Source organism: Oncorhynchus masou, unplaced genomic scaffold (genome assembly GCF_036934945.1).
Source record: "Oncorhynchus masou masou isolate Uvic2021 unplaced genomic scaffold, UVic_Omas_1.1 unplaced_scaffold_1852, whole genome shotgun sequence".
Classification (NCBI taxonomy): domain Eukaryota; kingdom Metazoa; phylum Chordata; class Actinopteri; order Salmoniformes; family Salmonidae; genus Oncorhynchus; species Oncorhynchus masou.
In genome coordinates, this window is record NW_027008361.1 from 14840 (window position 1) to 39759 (window position 24920).

At 43.7% G+C, this 24920-nt stretch overlaps 1 protein-coding gene across 1 annotated transcript; it reads right to left on the minus strand.

Moving 5' to 3' along the window:
* Positions 1-1930: 1930 nt before the first annotated feature.
* Positions 1931-23193, minus strand: LOC135532445 (acyl-CoA desaturase-like). Its single transcript, XM_064959952.1, has 6 exons — positions 23035-23193; positions 22497-22757; positions 21723-21853; positions 17626-17831; positions 5057-5289; positions 1931-3583 (listed from the first exon to the last, which is right to left on the minus strand). Exons 2-6 carry the CDS (start codon positions 22726-22728, stop codon positions 3378-3380), a joined length of 1008 nt encoding a protein of 335 aa, XP_064816024.1. The 5' UTR covers positions 22729-22757; positions 23035-23193; the 3' UTR covers positions 1931-3377.
* Between the last annotated feature and the right edge of the window lie 1727 nt (positions 23194-24920).

Genomic DNA, 24920 nt, shown 5'->3' on the forward strand with positions numbered 1-24920 from the left:
CTAGACCAGTTAACCCCACTGTTCCTAGACCAGTTAACCCCACTGTTCCTAGACCAGTTAACCCACTGTTCCTAGACCAGTTAACCCCACTGTTCCTAGACCAGTTAACCCCACTGTTCCTAGACCAGTTAACCCACTGTTCCTAGACCAGTTAACCCACTGTTCCTAGACCAGTTAACCCACTGTTCCGAGACCAGTTAACCCACTGTTCCGAGACCAGTTAACCCCACTGTTCCTAGACCAGTTAACCCACTGTTCCTAGACCAGTTAACCCCACTGTTCCCAGGCCATTGAAAATAAGAATGTATTCTTAACTGACTTGCCTAGTTAAATAAAGGGAAAAATAAATACTGCAGGTCCCTCTTCAGGGATTCAGAAGTACATTTTATGGCCATAATCCTAACAACTACATTTTACATTCACCTTTTACTAGTTTACTTTTATCAACAAATCATTTTTTTTATTGAGTTGTCTTTTTGTCAATGCAATTAAAAAGTGCTGTATACTACAAATAGGTGGTAAAAAGAACATACAGCCTACAGTAGAGTGGTCATGGCATAGACAGAGGACTGTTTCCTATTCATGGCCGGATTACCAACTGGGAAATTAGCTTTAAAACGGAACATTTTTTATCTCTGCCCCATGGCTAAATGTGTACAATGGCAGGAAGTTAGCTTTAAAAAAAATGTCTTGCTCCACTGCCATGAGGGGGGGGGGGGGGCTTCAAAAATACTCTTGCCTTGGTCCCCAGATGTGGTTAATCAGCTCTGCTTCTATAAGCAACAGCACATAAAAATATATTTTGTACTATATATGTTTTTTTTTGTATAGCTCTAACCTGCTTGACAATCTAGGGAGGGGGAGCATGTATTCTTCATTTGTTTTCTAAGATGTATAAAATCTCTTTTTGTGACATTACCGATGCCTGTGCTTTATCCAGTTCCACTGTGACCCCTCTCATTTATCCAGCTCCACTGTGACCCCTTCATTTATCCAGCTCCACTGTGACCCCTCTCATTTATCCAGCTCCACTGTGACCCTTCATTTATCCAGCTCCACTGTGACCCCTCTTTTATCCAGCTCCACTGTGACCCCTCTCATTTATCCAGCTCCACTGTGACCCCTCTCATTTATCCAGCTCCACTGTGACCCCTCTCATTTATCCAGTTCCACTGTGACCCACTCTCATTTATCCAGCTCCACTGTGACCCCTCTCATTTATCCAGCTCCACTGTGACCCCTCTCATTTATCCAGCTCCACTGTGACCCCTCTCATTTATCCAGCTCCACTGTGACCCTCTCATTTATCCAGCTCCACTGTGACCCCTCTCATTTATCCAGCTCCACTGTGACCCCTCTCATTTATCCAGTTCCACTGTGACCCCTCTCATTTATCCAGCTCCACTGTGACCCTCTCATTTATCCAGTTCCACTGTGACCCCTCTCATTTATCCAGCTCCACTGTGACCCCTCTCATTTATCCAGCTTGTGACCCCTCTCATTTATCCAGCTCCACTGTGACCCCTCTCATTTATCCAGCTCCACTGTGACCCCTCTCATTTATCCAGCTCCACTGTGACCCTCTCATTTATCCAGCTCCACTGTGACCCCTCTCATTTATCCAGCTCCACTGTGACCCCTCTCATTTATCCAGCTCCACTGTGACCCCTCTCATTTATCCAGCTCCACTGTGACCCCTCTCATTTATCCAGCTCCACTGTGACCCCTCTCATTTATCCAGTTCTACTCTGACCCTCTCATTTATCCAGCTCCACTGTGACCCCTCTCATTTATCCAGCTCCACTGTGACCCTCTCATTTATCCAGCTCCACTGTGACCCCTCTCATTTATCCAGCTCCACTGTGACCCCTCTCATTTATCCAGCTCCACTGTGACCCCTCTCATTTATCCAGCTCCACTGTGACCCTCTCATTTATCCAGTTCCACTGTGACCCCTCTCATTTATCCAGCTCCACTGTGACCCCTCTCATTTATCCAGCTCCACTGCGACCCCTCTCATTTATCCAGCTCCACTGTGACCCCTCTCATTTATCCAGTTCCACTGCGACCCCTCTCATTTATCCAGCTCCACTGTGACCCCTCTCATTTATCCAGTTCTACTGCGACCCCTCTCATTTATCCAGCTCCACTGTGACCCCTGTCATTTATCCAGCTCCACTGTGACCCCTCTCAATAGAGTAAGACTCCTTCCGTATCATTTAAACACTGTGCTGTAAACTGTAACAAATGTTGAATAACAACCAAGTCAGTTGAAACCTAATAAATCTCATATACTCTATGAAATGGAACATGGTTTTCCACGTTTCAGTACTCTATTCTTCATTAATATCCAGTAAATCACTGAGTATTAAAGTAACTTCCAAATGTTTATGAAATATGAAATAGTTTTCTTTCCAATTTAAAAAGGAAGTCTGTTCAAAAGCAGCTTTTCTGTGTTGGAATGGTGTGGGCGTGTCTACCGGTCATTACAAATATTCATGTGAGTAAACCGCTGATTGGCCAGCACTTCATACTCTATGAGGAAATAGCAAGCCTTTTTTAAACCGTCTGTTTGAGATATAAGTTTGAATTGGAGTTTTTGAAGTGTTTTTTTTTCTTCTTCCTCCCAATTTATGTTTTGGCCAAAAATACAAGTATAGGACGAGTCCGCAACATTATTTGGGTTTGAGTAAACAGAATATGACCTTTTAAAAGTGAGACTTTCACTGGACAGTTACTTTAAGAATAGAAAAGTATCTGTTTTGGTTGCATGACCCACATTACATGAAAGCTATGGACACAACTGACAGTTTCACTTCAAGACGGGAGATTTAAAAAGGTGTCACAACAAACAAGTTTAAAATGTTTTTTTTTTTTTTTTTTTTAAAGCTTTCTTATTTTTCCAATCTCTCCTTTAATACTTGACAGCAGTATTCAAGAGAAACTCTGGATTGATTGCCTTTGCAACATCAATGTAACATTGCAGTAGAAGAAGCATTCACAGCTCATGAACACCTCTCCAGCCTACTGAGGGAGGCTCGACCAATGGCAGCACACCAGCTTTGGCAACAGACAGATTTGTACCATTTCACACAACAGACTATTTGCTGCAGCGAAGAAGAAATTAAACAGTAAAACGTAAGGTGATTTAAAGTCCCTATTTTAAAAGCTAACATGAATCTTTAAGAACTCTTTAGGAAATCCGTAAAAAGCTCACAAAGGAGAAGAGTGAAGCTGTGACTGTAGCTACAAGATCGAGAAGCATCTCTCAAAATTACACTGCAAACTAAACTTTTGTCGGTTTTATATATATGTATTTTTTTAATATTTTTTACATTGGTTTTGTTTTGGAGCTTTTTGAGATTGGGGAAAACCTCCTAGCCACTCCGGTTCCGGGTGCTTCTGTCCCCAGTGCGCTGAGCCCGGGCCAGCACTATTTCGGGGGACACTCTCTTGCGGTCCTTTGCCAGGCCGAGGAAACACATCAAGTCGATGAAACAGGTGGTCAGGTTCAGTTTGCAGCCAAACTCACTTGATGCATAATCATATGGGAAGGTGTGGTGATAGTTATGGAACCCTTCACCTGAAAGTGACGGGAAACCACAGTCAGGAACCCTTGGCCGTTATTTACACACCATCATATATTCAAGATATCTTGTAAGATGTGAACACCCCACACACGGTTTGATATAGAGCTACTAGAAATATATATTAAATGTAAATGTAAATTATATTCGGTCAACTCAAAAACCTAAAATTCATGGTCTGCATAAACTTGCTCTTCATCGACAATGAATAACCAATCCCCTTTTGATCTCTTTGACAAACAGGTGGAATCAATGTAAACTGACAGCAGGTTAAAAACACATTACATGGCCTCCCGGGTGGCGCAGTGGTGAAGGGCGCTGTACTGCAGCGCCGGCTGTGCCACCAGAGACCCTGGGTTCGCGCCCAGGCTCTGTTGCAACCGGCCGCGACCGGGAGGTCCGTGGGGCGACGCACAATTGGCATATCGCCGTCCGGGTTAGGGAGGACTTGTCCATTCAGGATATCCTCGTCTCATCGCGCACCAGCGACTCCTGTGGCGGGCCGGGCACAGTGCACGCTAACCAAGGTTGCCGGGTGCACGGTGTTTCCTCCGACACATTGGTGCGGCTGGCTTCCGGGTTGGATGCGCGCTGTGTTAAGAAGCAGTGAGGCTGGCTTCCGGGTTGGATGCGCGCTGTGTTAAGAAGCAGTGAGGCTTGGTTGGTGTTGTGTTTCTGAGGACGCATGACTTTCCAACCTTCGTCTCTCCCGAGCCCGTAGTACGGGAGTTGTAGCGATGAGACTAGATAGTAGCTACTAAAAACAATTGGATACCACGAAATTGGGGCGAAAAAGGGGTAAAATAAATGTTAAAAATAAACATATTACGTTCAATATCACCCAGACAAGCACAGAAGTCAATGCTCGTTCTGTTCTGCGATAATTGTGTAATATAGAGTCATTTATTATTTATTTTTTTTACCCCGTTTTCTCCCCAATTTCATGGTATCCAATTGGTAGTTACAGTCTTGTCTCATCGCTGCAACTCCCGTACGGACTCAGGAGAGGCGAAGGTCGAGAGCCGCGCGTCTTCCGAAACACAACCCAACCAAGCCACACTGCTTCTTGACACAACGGCCACTTAACCCGGAAGCCAGTCGCACTAATGTGTCGGAGGAAACGCCGTACACCTGGTGACCGTGTCAGCGTGCCCCGGTCCGGCCCGCCACAGGAGTCGCTAGTGCGTGACGGGACAAGGACATCCCTGCCGACCAAACCTTCCCCTAACCCAGAAGACGCTGGGCCAATTGTGCGCTGCCCCACGGGTCTCCCGGTCGCGACAGAGCCTGGGACTCGAACCCAGAATCTCTAGCGGCACAGCTAGCAATGCGATGCAGTGCCTTAGACCACTACGTCACTCAGGAGACCCCAGTATAGAGTCATCTACGATATAACTACGTGTTATAAAGGAGCGACTTAATGAAAGAGCTTAAGATATTTTGAAATTGAAAGAGGTAAGCTAACATACCTATGGCACTAAGGGTGACAAACTTGTTCTCTCGGGGGTTGATGTTGGTGTCGTAGGGCCGGTTTCCCCACATGTGGGCAGCACTGTTGACCAGCCAGGTAGCGTTCAGTACCAGGGTGTACCTCAGCAGACCCGGCACGAAGTAGCCCAGCCACAGGCTCTCTCCCCACAGGCACCAAGGAACAAACATGGGGATGGCGAAGCACATCAGCACCACTGACATCTTGTAATACCTGTGGATAAGACCAGAGACATATCCTCTATGACATCTAGTAATACCTGTGGATAAGACCAGAGACATATCCTCTATGACATCTAGTAATACCAGTGGAGAAGACCAGAGACATATCCTCTATGACATCTAGTAATACCTGTGGAGAAGACCAGAGACATATCCTCTATGACATCTAGTAATACCAGTGGAGAAGACCAGAGACATATCCTCTATGACATCTAGTAATACCTGTGGAGAAGACCAGAGACATATCCTCTATGACATCTAGTAATACCTGAGGAGAAGACCAGAGACATATCCTCTATGACATCTAGTAATACCTGAGGAGAAGACCAGAGACATATCCTCTATGACATCTAGTAATACCTGTGGAGAAGACCAGAGACCAGAGACATATCCTCTATGACATCTAGTAATACCTGTAGAGAAGACCAGAGACATATCCTCTATGACATCTAGTAATACCTGAGGAGAAGACCAGAGACATATCCTCTATGACATCTAGTAATACCTGTGGAGAAGACCAGAGACATATCCTCTATGACATCTAGTAATACCTATGGATAAGACCAGAGACATATCCTCTATGACATCTAGTAATACCTGTGGAGAAGACCAGAGACCAGAGACATATCCTCTATGACATCTAGTAATACCTATGGAGAAGACCAGAGACATATCCTCTATAACATCTAGTAATACCTGTGGAGAAGACCAGAGACCAGAGACATATCCTCTATGACATCTAGTAATACCTGTGGAGAAGAACAGAGACATATCCTCTATGACATCTAGTAATACCAGTGGATAAGACCAGAGACATATCCTCTATGACATCTAGTAATACCTGTGGAGAAGACCAGAGACATATCCTCTATGACATCTAGTAATACCTGAGGAGAAGACCAGAGACATATCCTCTATGACATCTAGTAATACCTGAGGAGAAGACCAGAGACATATCCTCTATGACATCTAGTAATACCTGTGGAGAAGACCAGAGACATATCCTCTATGACATCTAGTAATACCTATGGATAAGACCAGAGACATATCCTCTATGACATCTAGTAATACCTGTGGAGAAGACCAGAGACCAGAGACATATCCTCTATGACATCTAGTAATACCTATGGAGAAGACCAGAGACATATCCTCTATAACATCTAGTAATACCTGTGGAGAAGACCAGAGACCAGAGACATATCCTCTATGACATCTAGTAATACCTGTGGAGAAGAACAGAGACATATCCTCTATGACATCTAGTAATACCAGTGGATAAGACCAGAGACATATCCTCTATGACATCTAGTAATACCTATGGAGAAGACCAGAGACATATCCTCTATGACATCTAGTAATACCTGTGGAGAAGACCAGAGACCAGAGACATATCCTCTATGACATCTAGTAATACCTGTGGAGAAGACCAGAGACCAGAGACATATCCTCTATGACATCTAGTAATACCAGTGGATAAGACCAGAGACCAGAGACATATCCTCTATGACATCTAGTAATACCCGTGGAGAAGACCAGAGACATATCCTCTATGACATCTAGTAATACCTGTGGAGAAGACCAGAGACATATCCTCTATGACATCTAGTAATACCTGTAGAGAAGACCAGAGACATATCCTCTATGACATCTAGTAATACCCGTGGAGAAGACCAGAGACATATCCTCTATGACATCTAGTAATACCTGTGGAGAAGACCAGAGACATATCCTCCATGACATCTAGTAATACCCGTGGAGAAGACCAGAGACATATCCTCTATGACATCTAGTAATACCTGTGGAGAAGACCAGAGACCAGAGACATATCCTCTATGACATCTAGTAATACCTGTGGAGAAGACCAGAGACATATCCTCTATGACATCTAGTAATACCCGTGGAGAAGACCAGAGACATATCCTCTATGACATCTAGTAATACCTGTGGAGAAGACCAGAGACATATCCTCTATGACATCTAGTAATACCAGTGGATAAGACCAGAGAACAGAGACATATACTCTATGACATCTAGTAATACCAGTGGATAAGACCAGAGACCAGAGACATATCCTCTATGACATCTAGTAATACCTGTGGAGAAGACCAGAGACCAGAGACATATCCTCTATGACATCTAGTAATACCTGTGGAGAAGACCAGAGACCAGAGACATATCCTCTATGACATCTAGTAATACCTGTGGAGAAGACCAGAGACATATCCTCTATAACATCTAGTAATACCTATGGAGAAGACCAGAGACATATCCTCTATAACATCTAGTAATACATGTGGAGAAGACCAGAGACCAGAGACATATCCTCTATGACATCTAGTAATACCTGTGGAGAAGACCAGAGACATATCCTCTATGACATCTAGTAATACCTATGGATAAGACCAGAGACATATCCTCTATGACATCTAGTAATACCTGTGGAGAAGACCAGAGACATATCCTCTATGACATCTAGTAATACCTATGGAGAAGACCAGAGACCAATCCTCTATGACATCTAGTAATACCAGTGGAGAAGACCAGAGACATATCCTCTATGACATCTAGTAATACCTGTAGAGAAGACCAGAGACATATCCTCTATAACATCTAGTAATACCTGTGGAGAAGACCAGAGACATATCCTCTATAACATCTAGTAATACCTGTGGAGAAGACCAGAGACATATCCTCTATAACATCTAGTAATACCTGTGGAGAAGACCAGAGACATATCCTCTATAACATCTAGTAATACCAGTGGAGAAGACCAGAGACATATCCTCTATGACATCTAGTAATACCTGTAGAGAAGACCAGAGACATATCCTCTATAACATCTAGTAATACCTGTAGAGAAGACCAGAGACATATCCTCTATGACATCTAGTAATACCTGTAGAGAAGACCAGAGACATATCCTCTATGACATCTAGTAATACCTGTAGAGAAGACCAGAGACATATCCTCTATGACATCTAGTAATACCTGTAGAGAAGACCAGAGACCAGAGACATATCCTCTATGACATCTAGTAATACCTGTAGAGAAGACCAGAGACATATCCTCTATGACATCTAGTAATACCTGTGGAGAAGACCAGAGACATATCCTCTATGACATCTAGTAATACCTGTAGAGAAGACCAGAGACCAGAGACATATCCTCTATGACATCTAGTAATACCTATGGATAAGACCAGAGACATATCCTCGATGGCATCTAGTAATACCTGTAGAGAAGACCAGAGACCAGAGACATATCCTCTATGACATCTAGTAATACCTGAGGAGAAGACCAGAGACATATCCTCTATGACATCTAGTAATACCTGTGGAGAAGACCAGAGACATATCCTCTATGACATCTAGTAATACCTGTAGAGAAGACCAGAGACATATCCTCTATGACATCTAGTAATACCAGTGGATAAGACCAGAGACATATCCTCTATGACATCTAGTAATACCTGTGGAGAAGACCAGAGACATATCCTCTATGACATCTAGTAATACCTATGGATAAGACCAGAGACCAGAGACATATCCTCTATAACATCTAGTAATACCAGTGGAGAAGACCAGACACCAGAGACATATCCTCTATGACATCTTGTAATACCTGTGGAGAAGACCAGAGACATATCCTCTATGACATCTAGTAATACCTGTGGAGAAGACCAGAGACCAGAGACATATCCTCTATAACATCTAGTAATACCTGTGGAGAAGACCAGAGACCAGAGACATATCCTCTATGACATCTAGTAATACCTGTAGAGAAGACCAGAGACATATCCTCTATGACATCTAGTAATACCTGTGGAGAAGACCAGAGACCAGAGACATATCCTCTATGACATCTAGTAATACCTGTAGAGAAGACCAGAGACATATCCTCTATGACATCTAGTAATACCTGTGGAGAAGAACAGAGACATATCCTCTATGACATCTAGTAATACCTATGGAGAAGACCAGAGACATATCCTCTATGAAACCTAGTAATACCTGTGGAGAAGAACAGAGACATATCCTCTATGACATCTTGTAATACCTGTGGAGAAGACCAGAGACATATCCTCTATGACATCTAGTAATAACAGTGGAGAAGACCAGAGACATATCCTCCATGACATCTAGTAATACCTGTGGAGACGACCAGAGACATATCCTCTATGACATCTAGTAATACCAGTGGATAAGACCAGAGACCAGAGACATATCCTCTATGACATCTAGTAATACCCATGGAGAAGACCAGAGACATATCCTCTATGACATCTAGTAATACCTATGGATAAGACCAGAGACATATCCTCTATGACATCTAGTAATACCTGTGGAGAAGACCAGAGACCAGAGACATATCCTCTATAACATCTAGTAATACCTGTGGAGAAGACCAGAGACATATCCTCTATGACATCTAGTAATACCTGTGGATAAGACCAGAGACCAGAGACATATCCTCTATGACATCTAGTAATACCTGTGGAGAAGACCAGAGACATATCCTCTATGACATCTAGTAATACCTGTAGAGAAGACCAGAGACATATCCTCTATGACATCTAGTAATACCTGTGGAGAAGACCAGAGACCAGAGACATATCCTCTATAACATCTAGTAATACCTGTGGAGAAGACCAGAGACATATCCTCTATGACATCTTGTAACACCTGTGGAGAAGACCAGAGACCAGAGACATATCCTCTATGACATCTAGTAATACCTGTGGAGAAGACCAGAGACCAGAGACATATCCTCTATGACATCTAGTAATACATGTGGAGAAGACCAGAGACATATCCTCTATGACATCTAGTAATACCTGTGGAGAAGACCAGAGACCAGAGACATATCCTCTATGACATCTAGTAATACCTGTGGATAAGACCAGAGACATATCCTCTATGACATCTTGTAATACCTGTGGAGAAGACCAGAGACATATCCTCTATGACATCTAGTAATACCTGAGGAGAAGACCAGAGACATATCCTCTATGACATCTAGTAATACCTGTGGAGAAGAACAGAGACATATCCTCTATGACATCTAGTAATACCTGTGGAGAAGACCAGAGACCAGAGACATATCCTCTATGACATCTAGTAATACCTGTGGATAAGACCAGAGACATATCCTCTATGACATCTAGTAATACCTGTGGAGAAGACCAGAGACCAGAGACATATCCTCTATGACATCTAGTAATACCTGTGGATAAGACCAGAGACATATCCTCTATGACATCTAGTAATACCTATGGAGAAGACCAGAGACATATCCTCTATGACATCTAGTAATACCAGTGGAGAAGACCAGAGACCAGAGACATATCCTCTATGACATCTTGTAATACCTGTGGAGAAGACCAGAGACCAGAGACATATCCTCTATGACATCTAGTAATACCAGTGGAGAAGAACAGAGACATATCCTCTATGACATCTAGTAATACCAGTGGAGAAGACCAGAGACCAGAGACATATCCTCTATGACATCTAGTAATACCTGTGGAGAAGACCAGAGACATATCCTCTATGACATCTAGTAATACCTGTGGAGAAGACCAGAAACATATCCTCTATGACATCTAGTAATACCTGTGGAGAAGAACAGAGACATATCCTCTATGACATCTAGTAATACCTGTGGAGAAGACCAGAGACCAGAGACATATCCTCTATGACATCTAGTAATACCTGTGGATAAGACCAGAGACATATCCTCTATGACATCTAGTAATACCTGTGGAGAAGACCAGAGACATATCCTCTATGACATCTCGTAATACCTGTGGAGAAGACCAGAGACATATCCTCTATAACATCTAGTAATACCTGTGGAGAAGACCAGAGACATATCCTCTATGACATCTAGTAATACCTGTGGAGAAGACCAGAGACCAGAGACATATCCTCTATGACATCTAGTAATACCTGTGGAGAAGACCAGAGACATATCCTCTATGACATCTAGTAATACCTGTGGAGAAGACCAGAGACATATCCTCTATGACATCTAGTAATACCTGTAGAGAAGACCAGAGACATATCCTCTATGACATCTAGTAATACCTGTGGAGAAGACCAGAGACATATCCTCTATGACATCTAGTAATACCTGTAGAGAAGACCAGAGACCAGAGACATATCCTCTATGACATCTAGTAATACCTATGGATAAGACCAGAGACATATCCTCGATGGCATCTAGTAATACCTGTAGAGAAGACCAGAGACCAGAGACATATCCTCTATGACATCTAGTAATACCTGTAGAGAAGACCAGAGACATATCCTCTATGACATCTAGTAATACCTGTGGAGAAGACCAGAGACATATCCTCTATGACATCTAGTAATACCTGTAGAGAAGACCAGAGACATATCCTCTATGACATCTAGTAATACCAGTGGATAAGACCAGAGACATATCCTCTATGACATCTAGTAATACCTGTGGAGAAGACCAGAGACATATCCTCTATGACATCAAGTAATACCTGTGGAGAAGACCAGAGACCAGAGACATATCCTCTATAACATCTAGTAATACCTGTGGAGAAGACCAGAGACCAGAGACATATCCTCTATGACATCTAGTAATACCTGTAGAGAAGACCAGAGACATATCCTCTATGACATCTAGTAATACCTGTGGAGAAGAACAGAGACATATCCTCTATGACATCTTGTAATACCTGTGGAGAAGACCAGAGACGAGAGACATATCCTCTATGACATCTAGTAATACCAGTGGATAAGACCAGAGACCAGAGACATATCCTCTATGACATCTAGTAATACCCATGGAGAAGACCAGAGACATATCCTCTATGACATCTAGTAATACCTATGGATAAGACCAGAGACATATCCTCTATGACATCTAGTAATACCTGTGGAGAAGACCAGAGACCAGAGACATATCCTCTATGACATCTAGTAATACCTGTGGAGAAGACCAGAGACCAGAGACATATCCTCTATGACATCTAGTAATACCTGTGGAGAAGACCAGAGACCAGAGACATATCCTCTATAACATCTAGTAATACCTGTGGAGAAGACCAGAGACATATCCTCTATGACATCTTGTAACACCTGTGGAGAAGACCAGAGACCAGAGACATATCCTCTATGACATCTAGTAATACCTGTGGAGAAGACCAGAGACCAGAGACATATCCTCTATGACATCTAGTAATACCTGTGGAGAAGAACAGAGACATATCCTCTATGACATCTTGTAATACCTGTGGAGAAGACCAGAGACATATCCTCTATGACATCTAGTAATACCTGTGGAGAAGAACAGAGACATATCCTCTATGACATCTAGTAATACCTGTGGAGAAGACCAGAGACCAGAGACATATCCTCTATGACATCTAGTAATACCTGTGGATAAGACCAGAGACATATCCTCTATGACATCTAGTAATACCTGTGGAGAAGACCAGAGACATATCCTCTATGACATCTCGTAATACCTGTGGAGAAGACCAGAGACATATCCTCTATAACATCTAGTAATACCTGTGGAGAAGACCAGAGACATATCCTCTATGACATCTAGTAATACCTGTGGAGAAGACCAGAGACCAGAGACATATCCTCTATGACATCTAGTAATACCTGTGGAGAAGACCAGAGACATATCCTCTATGACATCTAGTAATACCTGTGGAGAAGACCAGAGACATATCCTCTATGACATCTAGTAATACCTATGGAGAAGACCAGAGACATATCCTCTATGACATCTAGTAATACCTGTGGAGAAGACCAGAGACATATCCTCTATGACATCTAGTAATACCTGTGGAGAAGACCAGAGACCAGAGACATATCCTCTATGACATCTAGTAATACCTGTGGATAAGACCAGAGACATATCCTCTATGACATCTAGTAATACCTGTGGAGAAGACCAGAGACATATCCTCTATGACATCTAGTAATACCTGTGGAGAAGACCAGAGACATATCCTCTATGACATCTAGTAATACCCGTGGAGAAGACCAGAGACATATCCTCTATGACATCTAGTAATACCTATGGAGAAGACCAGAGACATATCCTCTATGACATCTAGTAATACCTGTGGAGAAGACCAGAGACATATCCTCTATGACATCTAGTAATACCTGTGGAGAAGACCAGAGACCAGAGACATATCCTCTATGACATCTAGTAATACCTGTGGATAAGACCAGAGACATATCCTCTATGACATCTAGTAATACCTGTGGAGAAGACCAGAGACATATCCTCTATGACATCTAGTAATACCTGTGGAGAAGACCAGAGACATATCCTCTATGACATCTAGTAATACCCGTGGAGAAGACCAGAGACATATCCTCTATGACATCTAGTAATACCTATGGAGAAGACCAGAGACCAGAGACATATCCTCTATGACATCTAGTAATACCTATGGAGAAGACCAGAGACCAGAGACATATCCTCTATGACATCTAGTAATACCTGTGGAGAAGACCAGAGACATATCCTCTATGACATCTAGTAATACCCGTGGATAAGACCAGAGACATATCCTCTATGACATCTAGTAATACCTGTGGAGAAGACCAGAGACATATCCTCTATGACATCTAGTAATACCTGTGGAGAAGACCAGAGACCAGAGACATATCCTCTATGACATCTAGTAATACCTGTAGAGAAGACCAGAGACCAGAGACATATCCTCTATGACATCTAGTAATACCTGTGGAGAAGACCAGAGACCAGAGACATATCCTCTATGACATCTAGTAATACCTATGGAGAAGACCAGAGACCAGAGACATATCCTCTATGACATCTAGTAATACCTGTGGAGAAGACCAGAGACATATCCTCTATGACATCTAGTAATACCCGTGGAGAAGACCAGAGACATATCCTCTATGACATCTAGTAATACCTGTGGAGAAGACCAGAGACATATCCTCTATGACATCTAGTGATACCTATGGAGAAGACCAGAGACATATCCTCTATGACATCTAGTAATACCTGAGGAGAAGACCAGAGACATATCCTCTATGACATCTAGTAATACCCGTGGAGAAGACCAGAGACATATCCTCTATGACATCTAGTAATACCCGTGGATAAGACCAGAGACATATCCTCTATGACATCTAGTAATACCTATGGAGAAGACCAGAGACCAGAGACATATCCTCTATGACATCTAGTAATACCCGTGGAGAAGACCAGAGACATATCCTCTATGACATCTAGTAATACCTGTGGAGAAGACCAGAGACCAGAGACATATCCTCTATGACATCTAGTAATACCAGTGGAGAAGACCAGAGACATATCCTCTATGACATCTAGTAATACCTGTGGAGAAGACCAGAGACCAGAGACATATCCTCTATGACATCTAGTAATACCCGTGGAGAAGACCAGAGACATATCCTCTATGACATCTAGTAATACCAGTGGAGAAGACCAGAGACATATCCTCTATGACATCTTGTAATACCTGTAGAGAAGACCAGAGACATATCCTCTATGACATCTTGTAATACCTGTAGAGAAGACCAGAGACATATCCTCTATGACATCTAGTAATACCAGTGGAGAAGACCAGAGACATATCCTCTATGACATCTAGTAATACCTGTGGAGAAGACCAGAGACATATCCTCTATGACATCTAGTAATACCTGTGGAGAAGACCAGAGACATATCCTCTATGACATCTAGTAATACCTGTAGAGAAGACCAGAGACATATCCTCTATGACATCTAGTAATACCTGTAGAGAAGACCAGAGACATATCCTCTATGACATCTAGTAATACCTGTGGAGAACATATCCTCAAGGTACAAATCTGTCGTTCTGCCCCTGAACAGGCAGTTAACCCACTGTTCCTAGGCCGTCATTGAAAATAAGAATTTGTTCTTAACTGACTTGCCTGGTTCAATAAAGGTAAAATAAAAAAATAAATAAACAGCAGATCAGTCTGTCAGTCTAGCAAAACTCTCTGTACAGGACCCAACCCAGCAGATAGACCTCTCTGTACAGGACCCAACCCAGCAGATAGACCTCTCTGTACAGGACCCAACCCAGCAGATAGACCTCTCTGTACAGGACCCAACCCAGCAGATAGACCTCTCTGTACAGGACCCAACCCAGCAGATAGACCTCTCTGTACAGGACCCAACCCAGCAGATAGACCTCTCTGTACAGGACCCAACCCAGCAGATAGACCTCTGTACAGGACCCAACCCAGCAGATAGACCTCTCTGTACAGGACCCAACCCAGCAGATAGACCTCTCTGTACAGGACCCAACCCAGCAGATAGACCTCTCTGTACAGGACCCAACCCAGCAGATAGACCTCTCTCTACAGGAGCCAACCCAGCAGATAGACCTCTCTCTACAGGAGCCAACCCAGCAGATAGACCTCTCTCTACAGGACCCAACCCAGCAGATAGACCTCTCTCTACAGGAGCCAACCCAGCAGACAGACCTCTCTCTACAGGAGCCAACCCAGCAGACAGACCTCTCTCTACAGGAGCCAACCCAGCAGATAGACCTCTCTCTACGGGACCCAACCCAGCAGACAGACCTCTCTCTACGGGACCCAACCCAGCAGATAGACCTCTCTCTACGGGACCCAACCCAGCAGATAGACCTCTCTCTACGGGACCCAACCCAGCAGATAGACCTCTCTCTACGGGACCCAACCCAGCAGACAGACCTCTCTCTACGGGACGGGACCCAACCCAGCAGACAGACCTCTCTCTACGGGACAGAACCCAACCCAGCAGATAGACCTCTCTCTACAGGACCCAACCCAGCAGATAGACCTCTCTCTACAGGACCCAACCCAGCAGATAGACCTCTCTCTACAGGACCCAACCCAGCAGATAGACCTCTCTCTACAGGACCCAACCCAGCAGACAGACCTCTCTCTACAGGACCAAACACAGCAGACAGACCTCTCTCTACAGGACCAAACACAGCAGACAGACCTCTCTCTACAGGACCAAACACAGCAGACAGACCTCTCTCTACAGGACCCAACCCAGCAGATAGACCTCTCTCTACGGGACAGAACCCAACACAGCAGATAGACCTCTCTCTACGGGACAGAACCCAACACAGCAGATAGACCTCTCTCTACAGGACCCAACCCAGCAGATAGACCTCTCTCTACGGGACAGAACCCAACACAGCAGACAGACCTCTCTCTACGGGACCCAACCCAGCAGATAGACCTCTCTACGGGACCCAACCCAGCAGATAGACCTCTCTCTACGGGACCCAACCCAGCAGATAGACCTCTCTACGGGACCCAACCCAGCAGATAGACCTCTCTCTACGGGACCCAACCCAGCAGATAGACCTCTCTCTACAGGACCCAACCCAGCAGACAGACCTCTCTCTACAGGACCAAACACAGCAGACAGACCTCTCTCTACAGGACCAAACACAGCAGACAGACCTCTCTCTACAGGACCCAACCCAGCAGATAGACCTCTCTCTACGGGACAGAACCCAACACAGCAGATAGACCTCTCTCTACGGGACAGAACCCAACACAGCAGATAGACCTCTCTCTACGGGACAGAACCCAACACAGCAGACAGACCTCTCTCTACGGGACAGAACCCAACACAGCAGACAGACCTCTCTCTACGGGACCCAACCCAGCAGATAGACCTCTCTCTACGGGACCCAACCCAGCAGATAGACCTCTCTCTACGGGACCCAACCCAGCAGATAGACCTCTCTCTACGGGACCCAACCCAGCAGATAGACCTCTCTCTACGGGACCAAACACAGCAGACAGACCTCTCTCTACAGGACCAAACACAGCAGACAGACCTCTCTCTACAGGACCAAACACAGCAGACAGACCTCTCTCTACAGGATCAAACACAGCAGATATACCTCTCTCTACGGGACCCAACCCAGCAGATAGACCTCTCTCTACGGGACAGAACCCAGCAGATAGACCTCTCTCTACGGGACCCAACCCAGCAGATAGACCTCTCTCTACGGGACCCAACCCAGCAGATAGACCTTTGTTAAGAGGCTTCTCCAACCTGAGTCATACTGGTGATCTAACGATGAACAGGACAGGTGTAGTGGGGAGTCATGCTGGTGATCTAACGATGAACAGGACAGGTGTAGTGGGGAGTCATGCTGGTGATCTAACGATGAACAGGACAGGTTTAGTGGGGAGTGTCTTCCCAGATTATGGAGTGAACAGATCAGTTATGAAAAAGATAATTCAAGGAATACGGTTGAAATGGATCGTCAGGAAGGAACACCTACTTCCTCTGGAACATGACGACCTTGTCAGCCTTCAGGTCACTGAGCTCCAGCTTCTTCCCCTTCTCAATGACGTCCGGGTGTTTACGCACCAGGAGCCAACCGATGTGGGCGAAGAAGAACCCTCGGACGGCGTTGTGCGGGTCGGCATCGGTCTCTGAAAACTTGTGGTGAACTCTGTGGTCCCGAGCCCATTCAAAGATATCATTCTGTAGTGGGGGGCACAAAGACAAAATATTTAAACATAGAATCCATAGAACGGGACTGATGGCATAATGGGTGGACTTGGCAGCCATTTTGAGTGTACCCATGTCTAGGGCAGCCATTTTGAGTGTACCCATGTCTAGGGCAGCCATTTTGAGTGTACCCATGTCTAGGGCAGCCATTTTGAGTGTACCCATGTCTAGGGCAGCCATTTTGAGTGTACCCATGTCTAGGGCAGCCATTTTGAGTGTACCCATGTCTAGGGCAGCCATTTTGAGTGTACCCATGTCTAGGGCAGCCATTTTGAGTGTACCCATGTCTAGGGCAGCCATTTTGAGTGTACCCATGTCTAGGTCGTTAATATACTGGTTAAGACAGTGGAATAATCCCATGTGGAGCGTTCGAAAGGAAACAAATTCATTGGACCGGTGCTGATTCGACAGGATGAGCATTGATCACGTGACCAGCGGTCGGGACATCAAGTAATGAAGTGGATGTGGATCATTTGAAAAACATTTAAATGACCAGAACGACAGTTATTCTGTGTTTACTGAGTAGTTAGCTGAAATTAACTACGATTGTGTTTATTCTCCACTTTCATGGCGAACTTTCAGTACGGCTAAAATTCACTTGCAGTCATTTTTAATCGCTAACCCTGTAGAATCAGCAACGCGGCGCTGGTCCAATGAATTTGTTTATTTTCAAACGCTTCTGCATGGAATTATTACATTGGCCTAAACGTTGTTAGCTTCAAACTATACCAATCCAGGAAATACAAACAGGAAGTGTACCTTTCAATCTTTGCTGTGTTGTCAACTCAAATTACATGACAAATATCCATTCCATGTGACATATACAGTGGGAATGTTCAGACTCATTCACTTCTTCCAAACGTTTGTTAGGTTACAATCTTATTTTAAAATTGATTTGAAAAATAATTCTAATCAATCTACACACAATACCCCATAATGACAAAGCTAAAATATATATACAGTGTATAGATTAAAAAAACAAAACATTTTTGCTAATGTATGAAAAAACAACAACAACGGAAATATCACATTTACATTAGTATTCAGACCCTTTACTCTGGACTTTATTGAAGCACCTTTGGCAGCGATTACAGCCTCAAATCGTCTTGGGTGTGACGCTACAAGCTTGGCACACCTGTATTTGGGGAGTTTCTCCCATTCTTCTCTGCAGATCCTCTCAAGCTCTGTCAGGTTGGATAGGGAGTGTCGCTGCACAGCTATTTTCAGGTCTCTCCAGAGATGTTCAATCCGGGTTCAAGTCTAGGCTCTGGCTGGGCCACTCAAGGACATTCAGAGACTTGTCTCGAAGCCATTCCTGCATTGTCTTGGCTGTTCTTAGGGTCATTGTCCTGCTGGAAGGTGAACATTCACCGCAGTCTGAGGTCCTGAGCGCTCTGGAGCAGATTTTCATCAAGGACCTCTCTGTACTTTGCTCCGTTCATCTCTGCCTCGATCCTGAAGATTCTCCCAGTCCCTGCCGCTGAAAAACATTCCAACAACATGATGCTGCCACCACTATGCTTCACCGTAGGGATGGTTCCAGGTATCCTCCAGACATGATGCTGCCACCACTATGCTTCACCGTAGGGATGGTTCCAGGTTTCCTCCAGACATGATGCTGCCACCACCATGCTTCACCGTAGGGATGGTTCCAGGTTTCCTCCAGACATGATGCTGCCACCACCATGCTTCACCGTAGGGATGGTTCCAGGTATCCTCCAGACATGATGCTGCCACCATTATGCTTCACCGTAGGGATGGTTCCAGGTTTCCTCCAGACATGATGCTGCCACCACCATGCTTCACCGTAGGGAGGGTTCCAGGTATCCTCCAGACATGATGCTGCCACCACTATGCTTCACCGTAGGGAGGGTTCCAGGTTTCCTCCAGACATGATGCTGCCACCACCATGCTTCACCGTAGGGATGGTTCCAGGTTTCCTCCAGACATGATGCTGCCACCACCATGCTTCACCGTAGGGAGGGTTCCAGGTATCCTCCAGACATGATGCTGCCACCACTATGCTTCACCGTAGGGAGGGTTCCAGGTTTCCTCCAGACATGATGCTGCCACCACCATGCTTCACCGTAGGGATGGTTCCAGGTTTCCTCCAGACATGATGCTGCCACCACCATGCTTCACCGTAGGGATGGTTCCAGGTTTCCTCCAGACATGATGCTGCCACCACCATGCTTCACTGTCGGGATGGTTCCAGGTTTCCTCCAGACGTTATTCAGGCCAAAGTGTTTAATCTTGGTTTCATCATAGATTCTTGTTTCTCATGGTCTGAGTCTTTAGGTTCCTTTTGGCAAACTCCAAGCAGGCTGTTTTTATGTATTTGTTTAGTATTTAACCTTTATTTAACTAGGCAAGTCAGTTAAGAACAAATTCTTATTTAAAATGACGGCCTACCAAAAGGACACAACACTACATAAAGAGAGACCTAAGACAACAACATAGCAAGGCAGCAACACATGACCAAACAACATGGTAGCAGCACAAAACATGGTACAAACATTATTGGGCACAGACAACAGCACAAAGGCTGTCATGTGCTTTTACTGAGGAGTGGCTTCCGTCTGGCCACTCTACCATAAAGGCCTGATTGGTGGAGTGCTGCAGAGATGGTTGTCCTTCTGGAAGGACCTATGTGCCTATGCTACTCTGTACCATCACTCATTCATATATCTTTATGTACATATTCTGTATCCCCTTACACGTGTGTGTATAAGACAGTAGTTTTGGAATTGTTAGTTAGATTACTTGTTGGTTATTACTGCATTTTCGGAACTAGAAGCACAAACATTTCGCTACACTCGCATTAACATCTGCTAACCATGTGTATGTGACAAATAAAATTTGATTTGAGGTTGTCCCATCTTCACAGAGGAACTCTGGAACTCTTGTCAGTGTAACCATCAGGTTCGTCGTCACAGCCCTGTCCAAAGGCCCTTCTCCCCCGATTGCTCAGTTTGGCCGTGAGGCCAGCTACAACTAGTCTTGTTGGTTCCAAACTTCTTCCATTTAAGAGTGATGGTGGCCACTGTGTTTAAGGGGACCTTCAATGCTGCAGGGATGTTTTGGTACCCTTCCCCAGATCGGAGCCTCGACACAATCCTGTCTCGGAGCTCTAAGGAACAATTCCTTCGACCTCATGGCTTGGTTTGTGCTCTGACATGCACTGTCAACTGTGGGACCTTATATAGACAGGTGTGTGTCTTTCCAAATCATGTCCAATCAATTTGAATTTACCACAGGTTGATTTCAATCAAGTTGTAGAAATGTCTCAAGGATGATCAATGGAAACAGGATGCACCTGAGCTCAACTTTGAGTCTCATAGCAAAAGGTCTGAATACTTATGTAAATAAGTATATATATAAGTATAAGTATATATATAAGTATAAGTATATATATAAGTATATATATAAGTATATATATATATATATATATATATATATATAATTATTTTTTATACATTAGCAAAAATATCTCAAAACCTGTTTTCGCTTTGTCATTCTGGGTAATTGTGTGTATACAAATATATTTCATCCTAATTTAGATTGAGGCTGTAACGTAACAAAATGTGGATAAAGTCAAGGGCTCTGAATCCTTTCCAAAGGCACTGTAAAATTAGCATCATTTGAATGAACATTCTACATTACAGCCTGATCTCATGAGCAGCTCACATTCCGAGTGCATGAGGTCGTCTGCTTGCCCAGGCTAACAGAATGATACTTCGGGAAAGCTTGTTCATCATAACAATGGAAGAGGTGTTTGTGTGTGTGTGTGTGTTCCGCTACTGTCTGTCTTCTGATGTTCAACCCGGTTCAATAAAGGTGAAGTGGGGAAGAGCCATGCTGTACCTGAAAGGCCATGGAGTTGGCAGTGGCAAGGAAGATTCTGAGAGGTAACGAGGCCTTGTAGGACCTGTGGCTCCATAGCCGATGAGCCCCCGCAGTCACTCCTAAAGCACTTGTTAAAAAGCAAAACACAACTGTGTGGAAAGAGAGAGAACAAGGAAGATAGAGGAACTAAATATATTTCAATGGTCAGATGACAACAGCTCCTCGCGCAGAATCATTTGCATGATAAACAGAGGAAACGCGACCATAAACATGAATAGCATCAGGTGACAGAGAATGGGTCCTGTACTCTCTGTTTTTCCTAAAAACATTCATTCATTTGTTTGCCATCTAATCCAGAAAAAGGGTCTGCTATTCCGTAACAGAGTATAAACGAGCGATAGTGAATAATAATATACACCGTCAGAGTGGAAGGGTCAACAGATTAGAATGTCTCTTTTACATAGAATCATTCATTTGGAGTTCATCTCCGGGATACAATAATCATATGTGGAGTAAGAGTTTTTTTTATGAATGCATAAACACAATTGTTTCTAGAACTTTCTACATGTCTGGTTATTATAGTATTACATTTGCAGAGAGATGACAACCATCCGTGTTCACCAGCAGGGGAGAGAGAAAGAGGCAGGCAGCTTGCGCTACGCAGCACTGAAGACTGGCGAATCCAGCTGTGCCGTGTGCCCAATCCGAGGTGAAAATTAACTACGCCATAAAAACAATATGAATACGAAAACTCATTTGAAATAACAAGTGGGTTAGCTTTATCATACTTACACCAAGCCCAGGTCAAAACATGAGCAGATGGGACGAGGGTGATGCCGTACACGGCTCCAATGTGCAATAAAGTCATCAATATGATATTTCTCCACACGATTATCATTGAAGGTTTAGGACCTTCTTTCTCTTTGTACGTTTCATCAAACACATCATCTCTTTTTGCCGCCGATTCTGCGAGCACATCACCGTTCCTGTGTCTCCCCGGACCCTCTATCTCCGTGTCTGTCATCCTCGCCGTGATTTTGTTGATGAATGAAACTGGCAACGAAAGCAGACATTTTGTTACCTTCAAAATAACGAGACAACACAACAGTCATAAAAATAGTGGCGTGAATGTGAATTAAATGTAATGTTTCTGCAGAAATTGACATTTGTAACTAATGTCACTCTAAATTGTGGTTAAACGTTGCACGATGGTGACCAAACCTGTCTTGCTGGGTGATGCTGAACACTGGCATCAAGACACCGCGTACATTAGTTAACTACTGTTGGATGAAACATCCCCGTATTATATTAAATTAAATATCAAACGTACCTTATGAAGACAACTTTTCTGTTAATTGATGCGAACAAATATGACAGAATCCAGTTTCAAATGGTGGTAAAAACGGCACTGAATTGAAAATAATATAAGAACACTGTGAAGACCTAAGTTCCAGTGTTGCTGAATCCGTTTACCTTGCTAGGTGCTCCGGGGTTTGGAGAAGATATTTGCGAGACTGTAATTGGACAAGCTGGGTTTGATACCACCTTTCTCGCCTCGTTTCATTGGTTGCCCTGTTATCTGACGTTCACGTTGTTATAAGAACTTGTTAATAGAATATTCTCATCATTTACATAATAATATACTACAGTCTGGTTTTCATGTCTATGCATAGTCACATGTACAAATTACCTCGACTAACCTGTACCCCCGCACATTTACTCGGTACCGGTACCCCCTGTATATAGCCTCGTTATTGTTATTTTATTGTGTTACTTTTGTTTTTGTAAATATTTTCTTAACTATTTCTTGAACTGCACTGTTGGTTAAAATACGCATTTCACGGTAAGGTCTAAACATGTTGTATTCGACGCATGTGACAAATAAAGTTGTATTTGATTTATGACTACAGTACAATTCTGTACAGTCGTCGTCGCCCCCCCGAAGATGAATATTGGGTGGAGAAAGTGTAGGCCGACTTTAGTCACATATCATTCATACGATATTGATCAATAATAATCTATTGTACAGGTTTACACAAATAGTTTAGATGTTTTATTGGATTGGCACTCTAGAAATTGAATGCAATACTGACAATACCAGTAGCCCATGCTAAAAACCTCAAACGGTTGGTTTGGATCATCAGTGATCATCAGTGATAGCGACACTGTCAGCATGATGGGACTATATTCAGCCATTAGATAGTAGATAGGCTACAGTCGTTCCTCCGCTCTCTGCTTCAGCTTTGCCATGTGATGTTACCACGTCGAGTGCTGTGCTTCCCACACCTATATGATGAATTCCACAGGAAGCCTCTGAATGTCACACCACATTTCAGTGGCTTCGGTGGTTCATGCGCTTTGTGAAAATAGGCATGTCTTTAATGTGCTTGATTCATTCATCATATATATTTTTTTAAATATCACCACTTTCATTCAAACACTGAAGAAAGAGAAGAAGAATACTTTGTCCATTGATACAGCCACACCCACACCCACACGGTTGCCCTGCAATGATGGGAATGCAGTGAGAGATAATGTCTAAGATTGCTTGACTTGGGCCGGAGCTGTCCCGACGAGCTCCGTACCCGGACTTCACATTTTTTGGTAATTGCAAACCAGCTCCTCTATAAAACAAAGTAGCATGTCGCCGGCGCAGATTCACACACCGAGGCAGAACACGGCGATCAAAACGGAATGGAAGGCGGGATCTGCATTGAATAGCAATGAAAATTGGGCATTCATTTCCTGATTCCGCTTTGTTAAAATTGATTTGCCGTTAGTCTGTGAAACTATGCATGACTGTAGGCTGTTCCAGATTGTGCAGATTGAAAATGCGCCAGCCTGAATGGCATGGTGTCAAATTAGGGTTTTTAAGGTCATGAAAGGTAATTAAAATGAGTTTAATATTTTTTGTTAATATAATTAATTAATGAAGGCACACTTTTAAATATGACCAATCACTTAAAAATCGACATATCAGCCATTACCGGAAGGACCATTCATTGCGTGACTGTTGTACGCTGCACGTGTGAGAGTATGAGTGGTCTGTTGCCCGAGGAGAGAGAGCGCGGCAATTCAGCAGCAGGTATAACAGAATGACAGACAACAGACTAACTACCCTGAACTAAAATATAAACGCAACATGCAACAATTTAAAAGATTTTACTGAGTTACAGTTCTTATAAGGAAATTAGTCAATTGAAATACATTAATTAG